Source organism: Pelodiscus sinensis, chromosome Z, assembly GCF_052426305.1.
Source record: "Pelodiscus sinensis isolate ZL-2025 chromosome Z, ASM5242630v1, whole genome shotgun sequence".
NCBI classification, from domain to species: domain Eukaryota; kingdom Metazoa; phylum Chordata; order Testudines; family Trionychidae; genus Pelodiscus; species Pelodiscus sinensis.
In genome coordinates, this window is record NC_143085.1 from 12,779,804 (window position 1) to 12,796,613 (window position 16,810).

Consider the following 16,810-nt stretch of genomic DNA (forward strand, 5'->3'; position numbering starts at 1 on the left):
AACACCTGGGCTCATGTCCCTGCCGAAGCCTGGATCACACCAGCCAGACACCCCAAACCCGAAATAGGCCCCATAAAGAATGATTCCCTACCAGGAGTCAGTACTAAGCAAGAACTGTCCATTCCTCTGCCCCTTCGTGCTGGGGCAGGCTCAGTGCTGCTGAGACGGGGCACTTGCCAGGCTCCAACCCCAGGAGTAGACACTGTGGGAAGAGAGATCGAACATTATTAGCAGCTTTACAATCAGTTCCTCAAGCCTCTTTGTGCAGCGCTGGGCTGCAGGCTGCTGCTTTACTGCCAGGGATCCGCTGCGGTTCCACATAATACATCATCAGCCAGGTACAGTTAATGCCATTACTGAGTGTCTGTCCCATGCACAAGAACTCTGGGGTGTCTGAAGCATCAGTGACCAAAACACATAGTGATTTCCCTTCCCCATCTGCACAGCTGAGCTCATGCCAACCCCAAGCTGAATTGTCACTAAACCCCTGCCTGAAAGGGGCACTGAATGACGTGTCTAACGACCCTCAACAGAGAACAGCGCCCCTTCACACTCGGCACTTTCCCTGTGGTCAGGAGGACCAATGAGACAGCATCAGATCTGCGTAAGGGTGGAGCTTGAATGTGCCTCTCCCAGGAGGATCAATATAAGGGGCAGATATTGTCAGGCGATCACAGCACGTTTGGTGGGTTTATCTCTCAGGGACCTGAGATCTCCTCACCATGCTCTGGGCTCCCCTCATTGTCCTGCTGGGGACGTGCTGCACAGGTGAGGACGGGAAAACATTGAGCTTGCTGCTGGACTCTGTGCAGAAACAGTGTCACTAGCACCCACAATGGTCTGAGGGGACTTACACAACTTTTGTCCTTATTTTCCCAGGTTCCAGCTCGCAGCCTGTGCTGACTCAGCCGCCTTCAGCGTCAGTGTCCCCAGGAAACACCGTGAAACTTTCCTGTGCCATGAGCAGTGGGACCAGCATCAGTGGCTACAGCATGTTCTGGTACCAACAGAAACCAGGGAATTCCCCACGGTACCTGCTGAAATACAAGTCAGATTCTGACAAACACCAGGGCTCCGGGGTCCCTGCCCGGTTTTCTGGTTCCAAAGACACGTCCAGCAACACCGGCTATTTGACCATTTCTGGGGCCCTGGCGGAGGATGAGGCTGACTATTACTGTGCTGTGTGGCACAGCAGTGCTTGACACAGAGATACAGTCAGTGGGGAAGTGAAACAAAAACCTTCTTTGTCTTCCCTCCCACCAGCGTGGGGCCTGCACAGGCTGCTAGTTTTGGTCTCTGCCTACAGCATATCACACTAAAACTTGCTCTTCAGAGTACATAGCAGCTCCTTACAGCCAGTGATGTGAAGAGAGCCCGTGGTATCGCTAAAAGGGGCAATCACATAGAAACCTCTTGGGAGAGGGTGGCTGCTCTGCCTTTGGGTGTGTCTAAACTGCAGGCTTTTTTCAAAAAAAACTTTCTCTTCATCTAGACTGCCGCTGCATTCTGTTGACGGTAAATCGAAAGAAGTGTGGCGGTTTTGTTGACAACAGTAAACCTCATTTCATGAGGAATAGCGCCTTTTTTGACAGAGATCTGTCTAAAATAGGTGTGTGTGGACATGGGGGAGCCTGTTCTTTCCAAAAAAGGGCCACCAGGAAGAAGCCCTGCTTGACAGTCCAGCCTTTATATGCTGAGCACCTCTATCATTTCTGGATGCAATCTCTTAAAGGCACAGGCACCCAGACCGGCATTGCTGTCTGGCAGCCAGCCAAAGCACCGGTGTCAGCCATGCTAGCCATGTCCTAGCCTCAAGGCCCCCCTGGCCCTTCTAGGGACAGTGAAGAGGACCCGCCCAGGGGCTCCAGAAGGTGGGCACCAGCCAGGTCATGGCCTGAAATTTAAACCTCCTAGAGCTCTGGTCTCAGGAGGAATCCCTGCAGGCCCTGCAGTCGCGCCGCAGGAACACAGACATATACGAGCCCATGGTCCAGGGACTGCCCAAGACAGGGCATCTCCCCCACACCCTGGACCAAGTGAGGGCCAAGGTAAAAGAACTGCGGCAGGAGTATGCAAAGGCCTGAAACCAGAACTCCCGCTTCAGGGCAGCCCCACAGAGCTGCCCATATTATGCAGACCTGGAGCAGATTCTCAGTGGTGGGGAAGCCCAGACTTTGCTGCATCTTGTAGAGTCTGGGTTACCCTACCATATTGTGGATCTGAGGAAGGAGAGACAGGAGAGTTGCACCAGGAGGAGGAGAAGGAGGAACAGCGGGGACCCTATCCCAGGAGCAGGTCCTCCAGACCATAGAGACCTCGCAGGTGTCCTTGGACATGGGGGAGAGAACATCAGGTGAGTGGTTTGAGGGGTCATGACACACAGGCAGGTTGGCAGTGTGGAGCAGCCATCTGGTCCCATGTGGTTAAGCATTGCTATGGACAGGCTGATTAGCCAGGCCCTGTGGGACAATGGCACTTGATGGGCCAAGGACACACGCAAAGAATGGGGGCTGTCACCTGAGAGCAGCCAGCAGGAAACACAGAGATTGGCCTCTGACCAGGTGACCTGCTGCATACAAGAAGAGGCCAGGAAGGAGGTGTAAAGAGACCATGTGGTCGATGCCATTTTGTTCTCAGCTCAGCACTTCATCCCAGAGGCAGCACTGCAGCGATCGAAGAGCCCGGAAGACCTGTGAACCCATCCTGATGCTAGGATGTGCAACAAGAACTTTTAAACCAGCAGCTGTAACATCTGTGCTAGAGCCTGCATCAAGGACTGGGAGATTCGGTGCATGTAACGTACTAATCTTTAACAACGTTACTCTCATGCTTTTCTTTCTTCTGATAATAAACCTTTAGATATAGATTCTAAAGGATTGGCCCAGCGTGATTTGTGGATAAGATCCAGAGGGTAAGTTGACCAGGGATCTGTGGCTGGTTTCTTGGAACCGGACAGAACTTGTTCGGGGTAGGTGGGATTGGGTGCTAGGACCCCCCACCTGTGTATGAGGCCCGGGGCCATCTGGGGCACTGATATTGCTGGGATGTCGGAGGGGTTTTGCTCGGGAGGCTTCAGGCAGGCTGCTGAAGCGCTCTGTGAGACTGGTTTGTGGCCGGTTTGGAGAGGTCACCAGTCTGGGGGCTGTAAGGAGCCCCGGATTTGAGCAATTCGCCCTGAGCGGATACCCTCAGCTGTGCCCAGACACGGCCCGGTCCGTCACACCTGGTCCCTGTTTTTTTGAAAGTGAGTCCAGCATTTTGGATGCTCTTTTTCGAAAAAGTGGATCATTGGTAAAACGTAATGCAATCGACACGCTCTTTTTCAAAAGAGGCTTTTTCGAAAGATACTTTATAAAAAGCCTCTTTCAAAAAAGGCGTGTAATCCAGACGTAGCCTTTGGGTCACTCCTCATCTTTGTGCAATAGGGCACAGACTGGGGCATGCGAAAGACTGGGGCTGTTTTCCGTGCATACGTGTACAAATCTGAATTATGCTGGTTTGCAGATGCTCTGTTCCCACAGGACTTTTGGCAACGATATGACATGGGAGAAAACCTCATCACGGCCATTGCAGTTGCCCCATTCAGGGTATGTCTACACTACCCCCCTAGTTCGAACTAGGGTGGTAATGTAGTCATATGGAGTTGCAAATGAAACCCGGGATTTGAATTTCCCGGGCTTCATTTGCATGATCCCGGCCGGCGCCATTTTTAAATGCCGGCTAGTTCGGACTGCGTGCCGCGCAACTACACGCGGCACGAACTAGCTAGTTTGGATTAGGCTTCCTAGGTGTACAGCTAGTTCGGATTAGGAAGCCTAATCTGAACTAGCTAGTTCGTGCCGTGTGTAGGCACGCGGCACGCAGTCCAAACTAGCCGGCATTTAAAAATGGTGCCGGCCGGGATCATGCAAATGAAGCCCGGGAAATTCAAATCCTGGGCTTAATTTGCAACTCCGTATGACTACATTAACCCCCCTAGTTCGAACTAGGGGGGTAGTGTAGACATACCCATAGTGACTGATCTCCTGAGAGGTGGGAGGAAGCTCATGACTTGCTCACCCTGCATCACACGGAGAAGGAGACCAGCCCCTGAAGGAGCAGCTGGGGTGTGCATAGTGACTGTGAAGCGACGCTGCACCACAGCCAAGCAGAGGAACAGCCCCAGGCTGTGTGTGACACTGACCACTAGGAGGAGCTGATCATCCATAGGATGCCCAATGGGGTTTGCAGTTCCCAGTGACCAGCTGACAGCTGCTGGGGTAGAGTCATCGATGGGCTCAGGGGTTTCAAACCCTCAGGGTATGTCTACAAAGTTAATTTGAAATAACAGCCATTATTCTGAATTAACTTCAATAGCATCTACACAGCCATAGCTGTGGAGCACTTATTTCGAATTTGGTAAACCTCATTCTACAAGGAATAACACCTAATTCGAAATAGCTAATTCGAAATAAGTGCTGGGTAGACACTTATTTTGAATTAGGGGGCCTCCAGCTCTTCCCAGTTCCCCCTGGTGGCCACTCTGGGCACAACCAGGAAAACTCTTCTCCTCTCCCCCCAGCCCTGGGGCCTTTAAAGGGGTAGCGTCTGGCCTCCGGGCACATGCGAGAGCCAGGCCTGCCAGCAGCCGCAGCCCCTCACGCAGTGGCTACACAATACCATCCAGTGGCAGCCAGCCATCCCCCGCACAGTCCCCCAGCACCCAGGGGCCAGCCAAGGGCCGTAGAAGGTGCACACCCTTGTGGACTAATGCGGAGATCATGGATCTCCTTGAGGCTTAGGGGGAAGCCCTCTACATCCATGATCTCCACACTAGGCAGAGGAGTCTATGGCCGCATAGAGGCCACCATGGCCAGGAAAGGCCACAGGCGCATCCAGGAGCAGGTGCGCCTCAAAATTAAAGCGCTGTGGCAGGCGTATGCCAGGGACACCAGGGGCAGTGCCGCGGCAGGGGCTGCCACTTGCCCCTACTTCCCCGCCCTCGACCAAATCCTGGGGGGCGGGGCAGATCACGCCATCCTGGGAGACAGTGAGCTGGGAGCTGAGGGCCCTGACCTGGGTGCAGCAGAGGGGCCACCACCAGCTGTCCTGGCACCAGAGTCAGCAGGGTCTTTCGGGGAGGCCATACCAGGTAAGTGCCCGCACTGTCCCCTACCCGGGCGGAAGGCAGGGAGGGAGACTAGGGACCGTGTGCGAGGGCCATGCCTCCCACCAATTACGCAGCCACCTGTGCACGTGCAGGCATGTGCTGTGCCACCCTTGAGCAGATGGCTCCAGCTGCGTGACACACAGGGGCCGTGGCCCAATAGCCACACTTGTGTGTGAAGAGACTTGACACACTCCCGACCTTGGGGAGGGACACAGCAGGACGCCCTCCCTTCACATGCCCCCTCTACACAGAGGCAGGGGACATCTCTCCCCCCCCCCTCCCGCCCTGGCCGCACTATACACAGCACAGGGGTATGGGTGCAGGCTCGGGGCAGTTCCCACTCCCAGGCAGAGCCGGACATGCTGACCGTGGCCTCTGTGCAAGCACATCGGCTCTGACAGTGCAGGGCACTGTCACTCTCACTTTGCAGGGGGGGCTGGGCACCAACCACTATGTTCCCAGGGAGAACTGACCACTTCTCTTCTTTCTCTACAGCCGCACCAGCTGCTTGTGCAGGGCGCACCACCCTGCCTGGGACATGCACCCGCACCCGAGGCCTCAGCAGGACCACCACCACGCAGCAGGGGTACTGAGAGCAGCACCTGCAGGCCCTGCGAGCCCAGACCCGGATCATGGAGCAGTGGGTGCAGGATGACCGGGAGTTCCAGAGGGAGCTGCTTGCCCAAGGTCGTGCCATCTGTCACCATCTGCAGGCCCTGGTGCAGAGCCTGCTGCTCCGTGCCAGTCCTGCGCCTGCTGCCCCCCTCCCCCAGCTACTGTTCCTCCTCCCACTGCTGCCCCCTCCCACCTCTTCCTCCTCTACCTCCTCACCCTCCTCCTCAATCTCCACACCCCCACCCCACCCTCCACACCCTCCTTCCCATCCCCCCCAGGAATGCCAAGGCCACTGCACCCACTGTGGAGACATGTGGACTGCTGAGACCCCCAACTGTGAGCCCTGAGTTTCTCCTCCCCCTTCTTCCCCTTGCTTCCCTCTTCCAGCTCCCTCATCCCAGTTTTCCCCCTCCCCTCTCCAACCCTCTCTCCTGCCCTCTGCCGCCTCCTTTCCCCAGTCTCCCCAGAGGTTCATCCTCCCCCCTCCCAGTTGTGTTAAATAAAGACAGTTTGTATTTTTGAAAATCTGTGTATTTTATTTGACATCAGGAAGGGGGGGCTAGGGAAAGGTCAGTGGAAAGACGTGAGGGAGGAATGAGGTACAAGCCCCCAGTGGGGCAGACCGGGGAGACTCTTAGTGCTCCTCAGGGTGGAAGCTCTCCCGCTGGGCCCCCTGGATCCTGACAGCCCCTCAATGGTCTTCCCAGATGGAAGCCTGTAGACAGTGCAGCCAGGCTGCTGGCAACGTGTCCACGAGATGCAGCACAGTCCCCAGGGGCAGGTCTGGTTCCATGTTGCAGAGTGCCGTGGTGTCCTGAGTGAGGGCAAGCAGAGCACTCCGAGACATAAATGCTTTGGTGTCCCTCCACGAGGTTGACCTGCAAGCAGAAAAACCTGAGAACTGTCTTTCCGGGATGGGGGGGTCGGGTCTCTTTAAGCACAGCCCTCTGACACTAAGTCTGACCCTGATGCCCTTTTGGCACTGGTTCTGGCCAGCCATACCTTCGATTCAGGGTCCACTCAGTGTGGACTCGCTATGTCGAAATATAAAAACGCTAATTTGAATTAGTTTGTGTGTCTATATGCATTGTTTCGAATTAGCTTATTTCAATTAAGTAATTTGAAATAAGTTAATTCAAAATAGTGCTGAAGTGTAGACTTACCCTCACAGATCTCACGCGCCTGGTAGGAGGTTCCCTGGGGCATTCTCCTTTGAGAGCCCAGCTATTCATCCAGCCCCTTCTGTCCTCCCTGTTCCACATTCTCCAGGGCAGAGGCTCCCCCCAGGGGATGATGAAACCCTCAAACCCTGAGGGCAGAGAGGGAGAAGCCCTGCAGCTGCCAACACCCACGGTCCCAAACCTATCCATGGAAGGGGGATAATCAGCTGACCCCTCCCCCCCTGCTGGCCCCACGGCTCACAGGGACCAGCCAGCTCCTCGCTCTCCTGACATGGGGCTGTCCAGAGTCAAAAGAGCAGGTGAAAGGAGGCAGCTGGAAGAGCCACCTCAGCCTCCTGCCCACATCCCAGCGCCAGAGACCAGGGGAGGTGACTGCAGGGATTGTGGGTTGGGGCCACAAAAACAAATCTCAGCTGGTTTGTTACCCCAGGGGCAGGCAGGTGGATGCTCGGCACCATGAAATAAGGGGTGTGGCCAGTTGTGCACCTGAGAGTCCTCAGCTCCAGGGGTCTCTACTGTCCCCTGGCAAAGGGTAACCCAAAGCATTCCTCCTACCCCAGTTACAATGGGGTTTTATACAGACAGCTGCCCCTCCCTCTCTGCTCCTGGCCTCCCTACGGGGGCGGGTGCCCATAGGCATGGGCAGCCAATCAGTGGCAACCAGATTTGCATGAAGGGCCATTCCCCAGTGCTGGTGTTTTAAGGGGGCATCAGCGGGTCCCAGCCACAGACCCGTTTACCTCAGGGAGCCGAGCTCGTCTGGATCCACCATGGCCTGGGCCCCCCTGCTCCTCGCCCTGCTCACCTACTGCTCGGGTGCGGTAACCCAAAAAGATTTTAATCCAAAAAGATTTTCCCTTCCCCAGCTGCCTGTGCTGGCTGCCTGCAGAGTGAGCTCTCTCTCCGCACAGCAATGAAACAGCGAATTGATCCCTCTGTTTTCTCCTCTTCTCCCAGGTTCTCTGGCCCAGTACGTGCTGACTCAGCCGCCCTCAGTGTCTGTGTCTCCAGGGCAAAACGCTCAACTCACCTGCTCAGGGAATAACATTGGTAGCAAGAATGTGCAGTGGTACCAACAGAAACCTGGAAGTGCCCCCCTATTCCTGATATATGAAAGTAGCAAAAGACCCTCTGGAATCCCTGAGCGATTCTCTGGCGCCAACTCTGGGAACATGGCCACGTTAACCATCACTGGGGTCCAGGCGCAGGACGAGGCTGATTATTACTGTATGGTATGGGATAGCAGTGCTCTGTCTCACAGTGACACAGCCCGATGGGGAAGTGAGACAAAAACCTCCTGACTAAGAAAGGCCGCACTTAATATTCACTTCTTTCTTGTGATAGTGGGTGGGCTAAGATTTCTGACATGAGTAGGGGCCTGCACATGTCATCTCCCAGAAATCCTTCAAGACATAGATTCCATTAATGGTGCTCTGAGAATGGCAGAATCACAGCCTCTTGGACGTGCAATGTTGTTGTATCCCTGTGTGTTCCAGGGAATTACAGAGATCAGGTGGCGAACTCTGTGTAGCTCCAAACCTTGTCTCTCTCCAAGAGAGGATGGTGCAGTAAAACATCTCTCCCTCCCAGACACTTTTTGAATCTAGGGTAATTTCTCTGCAAGCACAAACTCTGGGGAAATGTCACAATTTATCACTGGTTTACATACTTTGCCCTGAGTGATTCTGCATTCTGTAGGTGATGATCTAATGGGAATTATGGATGAAAGAGCTTCTAGTGCACATCTGGTATTTCACACAGAGCTGAGGACTCAGATGACCTCACTGGAAACACTGGAAACACTGCAAATCTCCTGGAAACACTGTAAAAGCCCCCTGCACTGTGAACACAGTGACCAGCTTCAAAGACCACAGTGATTACTAGTTCCAGCAGGAATTTGGGAGTTCTCTAGAGTACAGAAGTTGCCTCTCAGATTCTGAGAAAAAACAGGGCACTGCTGGAATCCTTAAGATACCCAGTAAAACTGTATGCTTAGTGATCTGCAGGGTTCCCAAAGCAAGGATGCTGTCATTGTGCTTTGTGGTATAGCAGTGGAAGAAAGAAAAAATCTTCCCCTTCACTCCTGTGGCCTGTGCTCTGCTGGGAAGATCATGACCCTCAGTTTGGTTTCTGTCCTTATGAGGGTTCAGAGATCGCTGAACTGGGCTGGAACGTCACCTCAATATATTTCTCCTGAGTAAACCTGTCTGTGCACATTCTGATTGTTAATGTAGAACACGCACATTCTCTAGCCCTTCTCAGGGTTCAGGGTGTATATAATTTGGTGTAATGTTGCCTGAGACTATGAGCAACAGCCTGCAAAAGCCTCTCCAAGGACGTGTAGACTGTCACATTCATCACAATAGCCTCTGGACCCCAACAGACAAATACAATCTGATGGAGAATGCCAACATGATTCAAAGATGTCACAGAGCAGAGAATATAAGTGACTGTGTTGTATTTGTAAGATTAGGTCCCTTCATTCTCCTTCATGCTTTTTAAGTCTGGACAGAAAGCAAAGCCATCAATACTAGCAGTGCAGGTTTCTTCTACTCTCCTACTCTCTGCAGTTTTCCCAAGCTATGAGGGGTGCGCATTAGGAATGTAACCAGATTCCTTACAACCATTGCAGAGGATTGCAGATTCTCAGCAGCACCATTATAGTGGCTGGCTGGCTAGATGATTCCCTGGCCCAACTTGGAAAACTTCAAAATTCTCATGTGCATTAGAAGGACATACTTTTAAACCCAGTCCATTTTGGCCATGAATCCTCCTGAAAGAGCCACTCCACATGTGTACGACTCTTCCTGCTGGACTCAGCAGATTCACTCTGTTATGCAATCCCTAGCCTAGGGACAGAGGGCAGAGTGTTTTCTGTGGGGAATCTACAGTGTTGGCATTTGCTGCTCTGGCCATTATTGGCCCTACCAACCATAAAGTACAGAGCAAGGCCCCTCCCTTCACCCAACCTTTTTTTTTTTACCCCCACTTTACCGTAGGAGTAAATGAACAGAGCTCAGTTTAAACAGTGTTTCCATGGCAGTCAGGTGACTGGTATTGGACATGTGTTTGCTTGCAAAGAATTACATACTATTGTAAGAATAAAGTGACCCGTATGACCACTCCCTAAATTCTCCCAGTCCCGGTGTATCTCCCAGCTGTGGGGCTGGAGGACTGTGAGGGGTTTGGAAGATCTCTGTCTTCACTCCACACATTTCCCAGTGCAGAGCTGGGCTCAGTCCACTCTTCCTGTCACTCCCACGGGTGCCACAGGACAGGGATAGTGTGTAACTGCCCACGGGCTGTGAAGTCCCACCAGGTCTATGCAGACAAGCTCTGCAGCAGTGATGAGCAACCTGCGGCCCTCTGGAGTTGTATGTGTAGCCCACGAGATCTTTTGTTTGCCGTTGCACACTCCACATTGCCAGATTCTGTTGAGATTCATCTGTGAGGAGGGGATGCTCTTGGTTACAACAATCTTGTGGCCCGCTCAGACAGAGGAGGCCACTCACGTGGCCCATTCAGCAGCCGAGGAGTTTGGGACACTAGTAACATAAACACCAAACGCTTCACTCTTGTAGGGCCGCAATTTGTCCTGCTGCAAACATGGCATCTCGTGAGCCACCAAAGGAAGCTCAGCAGTGACTTTATCCCCTCTGCTTCTCTGATACCCAGATGAATTGCTAGTCACCTAAATGAAGTGCTGGAGACAAACCTTGACCCCGTCAGTCAGTGCCTGAGCCGTTCCCCCTCCCCAGTGTGTGACAGTGTCTCGCTGGGTCCCCCAGCACAGGAGGAGGGGATCGGTTGGTGTCTCTAGGGTATTTGGTGTCACCAGCTGGCCCATGCTGAGTGCAGGGCAGTGGCACTGCAATGGGAATAGTAACCAGCCCCGCCAGTGCCAGGCAGTGCAGCTCCTCAGTCCAGTTGCTGCCACAGGGCCCTGTTTCTAGGAGCATTGTAGGTTTACACTGGGCACAGCATTTTCTTGTGAACAGGGAACAAAGCCTGTGAACAGCCAAGCCCTCAGCACAAGAGAAATGCCCCTGGCCTGGGAGAAGTTCAAACGGAGCTGATTGGTGAATGACTCTGCTGGGACCGGCTGTTTGCTCTGCATGCACGGAGCCTGCCAGGCTGCCAGGAATACAAGGGACAGGATGGGTGTTTGTCATGGTGCCAGGAGGGTGAAGGCATTGGACTGTGATGGCAGAGTGTGCACTGCGGCTCTACGGCTGGGACATCACCTACACCTGGAAATAAGGGTGAAGGAAAACAAGTCCTGTGTAACCGACACAGTGACAGTACAATGGGAGCCACTCTAAGATACCCCCAGCAGCCACACAGCTTCCCATTAAGACCCACACGGGACCTCTGTGTTACACATCACCTCTGTATCGCAAATCAGTCCATGTTACACATCACCTGTGTGTCGCACATCACTTCGTGTTACACATAACCACTGTGTCACAAATCAGTCCTTGTCACCCAACGCCTTAGTCTTGAACATCACTCCAAGTCACAAATAACTCCATGCTGCAAATCTCTCTGTTACTCATCACCTTCATGTTTCACATCACTCCATTTGACATATCACTCTGTGTTGCATGTCGTTTCTCTATGTCAGACATCACTTTGTGTTGAACATAATTCAGTGTTGCAGATCACGGCTGTGTCACACATCACTCCATGTTGCATATCACATCCACAGTAGTGCACATAAGAAAATTCACTCTGCTCAGGATGGGAAAAATTACAGGAAAGACTGGATCCAAACCGCTTGTTAGCTGAACTTTTCCAGCTACATGGGGTTGTTTGCTAACCCAAAATACCTGGGTTCATCAGGTACATGTGCAGGGCTAGATGCTGGCCGGATCCAATGGCTGGAAGTTGAAAGTAGAATAATCCAACCTGGAACCATGATGTGAATGTTTAACATGAGGGTGAGGGTTTAGTGAGGATACAATTTACTGCAGGTCATGGTGGATTCTCCATCACTGGCACCATTTAATTTCAGAGAGGTGGTTTTTAGGAGATGTGCTGGTTCATGACTTGCAAGCGTTCTCAGGCCTGTGTTACATGGCGGTCAAGCTGGATGATCACATTGGGGGTCTCTTCTTGCCTTGGAACCTGTGGGTACATCCAATGAGCAACTGGGAACAGGTTGCCAGCACAGGTAGCTGGGCACATGCAAGTGCTGCCAGCCATTCCGCTGTGTTGTCATCCCAATGAAGAACCCATTAGCAAATTTTGTTCTCCAGGTCAGAACAGAAGTACTGAGAAAGACATCCCTTAACCTTGGTCTGGGGAAACCAAAATAGATTCAGCACTTGGAGTCTATGGTTTTGAGGTACGTCCTTGTCATTTAACCCTTTGGAGCATGTTAAGTATCAGTAGCATAGAAAAAACACGAGCTCCTTCATTAACAAGAACCTCATTGGAACTGGAAAAGAGCCCCTAAAGTAGAAGTTCATCGCCCAGTGAAAGTTGTCCAGCTCACATGACTCTCTCAATTGATTCTTGGGCCCAATGGGATAGGAGCAGATTAGCATAAAGGAGGAGCTTAGCTGCTCCTCACTCACAGAGACTGATATAAGGGTCAGGAACTCTCCGGCACAGTCAGCGCGACCAGTCTCTCCCAACACCAGCAGGCAGCTCTCGGAGGGGACAGTCACCCTGTCTGGCAGGGCTCCGAGGGCCTGAGATCTCCTCACCATGCTCTGGGCTCCCCTCATTGTCCTGCTGGGGACATGCTGCACAGGTGAGCACAGGGAGGGCAGGTTAAATACCCATTGAAGTTATTGCTGGAGCCCGAGGCACAAACTGACTCACTGGTGGCTGGGGAAGGACAAGGAGGGTTTGACAGATTTTTACCATTTTTCCCAGGTTCCAGCTCCCAGAATGTGGTGACTCAGCCGCCCTCAGCATCAGTGTCCCCAGGAAACACCGTGAAACTTTCCTGTGCCATGAGCAGTGGGACCAGCATCAGTGGCTACAACGTGCTCTGGTACCAACAGAAACCGGGGAATTCCCCGCGGTACCTGCTGAGATACAAGTCAGATTCTGACAAACACCAGGGCTCCGGGGTCCCTGCCCGGTTTTCTGGTTCCAAGGACACGTCCAGCAACACCGGATATTTGACCATTTCTGGGGCCCTGGCAGAGGATGAGGCTGACTATTACTGTGCTGTGTGGCACAGCAGTGCTTGTCACAGTGACACAGTCAGATGGGGAAGAGAGACAAAAACTTCCTCGTCCTTCTGGGCTGTGAGGGGAAGTGAACAACTTGCACAGTTCAGTTCTCTACCTTCCCCCTGTCACAAACCCTAGCGCAAAAACAGATCCACATAACATATGCAAATGAGATCATGACTCATGCAAATGAGTCCCCCGTTATCATATTTTTTGCCGAAAAAATTCGTAGTGTAGACATACCCTCAGTGTCTGTGTCTCTAGGGCAAAATGTTCAGCTCTCCTGCACAGGAGAATAGCTGGACAAATACTATCCGTGCTGGTTCTGGCATAAATCTGGCCATTCCCCACAACTCATCATATATAAGGATAGTGAGTGAACCTCCAGAATCCCTGAGCAATTTTCTTGGGCCATCTCTGGCAAAATGGCCATCACTGGGGTCCTGGTGCGGGAAGTGGCTTATTTTTACTGCTGGGTGTGGGACAATAGCTCACACACAGGCTACGTCTGCACAGCAAGCATCTTGCGCAAGAACTTTTTGCACAAGAATTCTTGCACAAAAAGTTCTTGTGCAAGAGCGCTTCCACACTGCCATGTGCTTTTACAGTAGAGATGTCCACATGGCAGTGTGGACCCTCTCTTGTGCAAGAAAGCTCTGATGGCCATTTTGGCCATAAGGCTTTCTTGCACAAGAAATGCCTATTGCCCATCCACACATGCCTTTTTGCTCAAGAGCTCTTGAGCAAAAAGGTTTATTCCTCGAAGAAAGAGCCCTGTGTTCTTATGATTAACTGTACTTTTTCTTGCACAAGAACGTACTTCTAGTGTGGACTCTCCACAAGTTTTTACGCAAAAACTGCAGCATAGACGTAAGCATAACAACACAGCCTGATGGGGAAGTGAGGCCCAAACTGCCTGTCAACATGGGGGGGATCAGTTATTCATTCCTTTTGTGACTGCATGAGGGTCCCAGACCCTTCGGGGCAGCCTGGTATCACAGAATGTCTCCTTAGAAACCAGTGGGGTGGGTAAGGGCTGAGTCTTCCCTCCCCTAGCACAGGTCCACCATGTTGTGTTGGGGTTGTGGGTCCAATCAGGAAAGTGAAAGAAACCCCAGAACCTTTGAGATATCTGTAAATATCATTTGTGCTCATCTATCACCTGCTGTGTAAGCAGACCCAATGTGAGTGCCTGTCTTACAGCACCCACCCTATTCAGCCCCCCAACAATAAACACTCCAAAACTAGTCAGGATTTCTTCCTGCAAGCAGCCAAAATGGGGGGTTGAGTCTGAAAAGCAGGACCAATCCCAACTAAATTATCCCAGCCAGGGCTTTCTCAAACAAGGAGATCCTATCACCTCCTTAGTAACACATTTGTGTGCTCCTTCTGGAGGGGTAACGTATGAGCTGTCTAGCTGCTGACAATGCATGTGCAGGCGGAATGGGAGCTAGGAGAGCAAAGGGCTCAGGCAGCCAGAGATATCTCTATCCACTGAGAGGGGTGTAGAGCATCTAGTCCTAGGGCAGAGCTTAAGCCATGCATGACAATCTTTTTCCAGAAGAGGAAATGCGGATGGAGCGCTCATTTGCATGTCAGGCTCTCATTTGTATTTTCTAATCTGATCTTTTATGCGCAAGTGGTTTTTGCACAAAAAAATGCTGAGTAGACTGCAACTTTTGTGCAAAACCCCCATTTGCCCAAGAGCTCTTCTTCCTCAAGGGGAGAGGAAGCCCCAAAACAGCAAACAGCCCTAGGCCACGACAAAAGCCCAGCTTGCTTGGCAGTGCTGAGTTGACATTTGAGCTGACATTTGAGCCTCCTCACCCTGGAGGCAGTGTTCTGACTGGTAATGGTCGGAGTTCCCAGCTTTCCCTGTCCCCAGTAGTCCCGGATTTTTTTCTAACTACCTCCCTCCCAGGTGAGCACCCTACGCATGTTCTGTAGTGTTTTCAGATAACAGGCAGGACTGGACTGATGCAAATTTTACTAAGGAGCAGAGCGACTTCTCACTGTATAAATTCTGCCAGGAAGCAAATCCAGGCTGGGGATAGAAACCAAGGTCCTGGAGCTGGGGAACTGCACTCAACATGGGAAGCGCTGGTAAAATGTGAGCTGGGGCAAGAGATCACATTGCAAATGAAGCTCTGACCTGCAGAGGGAGCTTTCAGCTCTAGTGTCAGGGAGAGGAGCCACTATCCCTTTTCATGATGAACCATTTGACCACATACTGCTGGGGAGGGATTCTATGGGGAGATAAAATGACAATAATAATGAAGCTTTTTCCCCGGTGCCTCCCAGATTCCCCTTTTTCCTTCTTGCTCTGAGGGCAGAGAGGGACAAATGGAGCAGGTGGGAGCTGGCAGAGAGCAGGTGCAGTCAGACCTGACCATATGGGGCGTGCATAGGACTGGGACTCACTGCTGTAGAGCAGAGAAGCCTTGATCCCAGGATCTTCCCCCTCCCATTGCCCATCTTGTCTGGGCGAATGAGGATGCTTCAGTGGCTAGCGAGCAAGGGGCAGATTTGCATGAAGGGGCCATTCTCTAGCGCTGAGGGTTTAAGAGAGAATCAGAAGGTCCCAGTCACAGACCCATTTGCCTCAGTAAGCCGAGCTCGTCTGGATCCCCCGCCATGGCCTGGGTCCCTCTGCTCCTTGCACTGTTCACCTACTTCAGGTGATATTTGGTGTCTGTGTGTCTCCTGTCTGCCTGCAGATCATGTTCACTGGGATCAATGTTGAGTCATTTTATTCATGTGCTTTCTCCTTGCAGGTTCTCTGGCCCAGTACGTGCTGACTCAGCCACCCTCAGTGTCTGTGTCTCCAGGGCAAAACGCTCAACTCACCTGCTCAGGGAACAACATTGGTAGGAATTATGTGCAGTGGTTCCAACAGAAACCTGGCAGCGCCCCCCTACTCGTGATATATCGTAATAGCAGCAGACCCTCCGGAATCCCTGAGTGATTCTCTGGTGCCAACTCCGGGAACACGGCCACGTTAACCATCACCGGGGTCTAGGCGCTGGACAAGGCTGATTATTACTGTCAGGTGTGGGACAGCAGCAGTGATCAGCCTCACAGTGACACAGCCAGATGGGGATTTCTCTTGTTTTCAGAGACAGCAAGGAACATGTCCCAGTGTGGTCTTCCTTGTGTGAATCTCTCGATTTGGCATTGCTGTAAAATCTGGGTGGCTGTGTCTACATTGGCACCTTTTTCCGGAAATGCTTAAAAAGGAACAGTTTTCCATTATAAGTATTTCCAGAAAAAGAGCGTCTACATTGGCCCTTTTTCTGGAAAAGCGTCCGTGGCCAATGTAGATGCGCTTTTCCAGAAAAAAGCCCCGATTGTCATTTTCGCGATCAGGGCTTTTTTGCGGAAAACACTACTATGCTGTCTGCACTGGCCCTTTTCTGGAACAGTTTTCCGGAAAAAGGACTTTTGCCCGAGCGGGAGCAGCATAGTATTTCCGGAAAAGCAGCTGATTTCTTACAGTAGATCGTCACTGCTTTTCCGGAAATTCAAGGGGCCAGTGTAGAGAGCTCGCAGCTTATTCCAGAAAAGCGGCTGCTTTTCCGGAATAAGTGGCCCAGTGTAGACACAGCAGGTCAGTTTCAGATTTCCAGCACTAGTTCTGTGATTGTCAGGCTCTGGGGGAAGTTACTCAAGTTTTGGAC

General features: G+C 52.1%; 3 gene segments (V, D, J or C); all 3 read left to right on the forward strand.

The window, feature by feature from the left end:
* Nucleotides 1-16,810, forward strand: part of LOC102460817 (Ig lambda chain C region-like) — a 244,889-nt gene that overhangs the window by 82,243 nt on the left and 145,836 nt on the right.
* LOC149520678 (immunoglobulin lambda variable 5-39-like) lies at nt 673-2,725 on the forward strand. The segment is given in 2 exon segments: nt 673-768; nt 880-2,725. Coding segments are annotated over 2 exon segments (369 nt in total).
* Nucleotides 7,680-8,261, forward strand: LOC149520679 (immunoglobulin lambda variable 3-21-like). The segment is given in 2 exon segments: nt 7,680-7,761; nt 7,903-8,261. Coding segments are annotated over 2 exon segments (390 nt in total).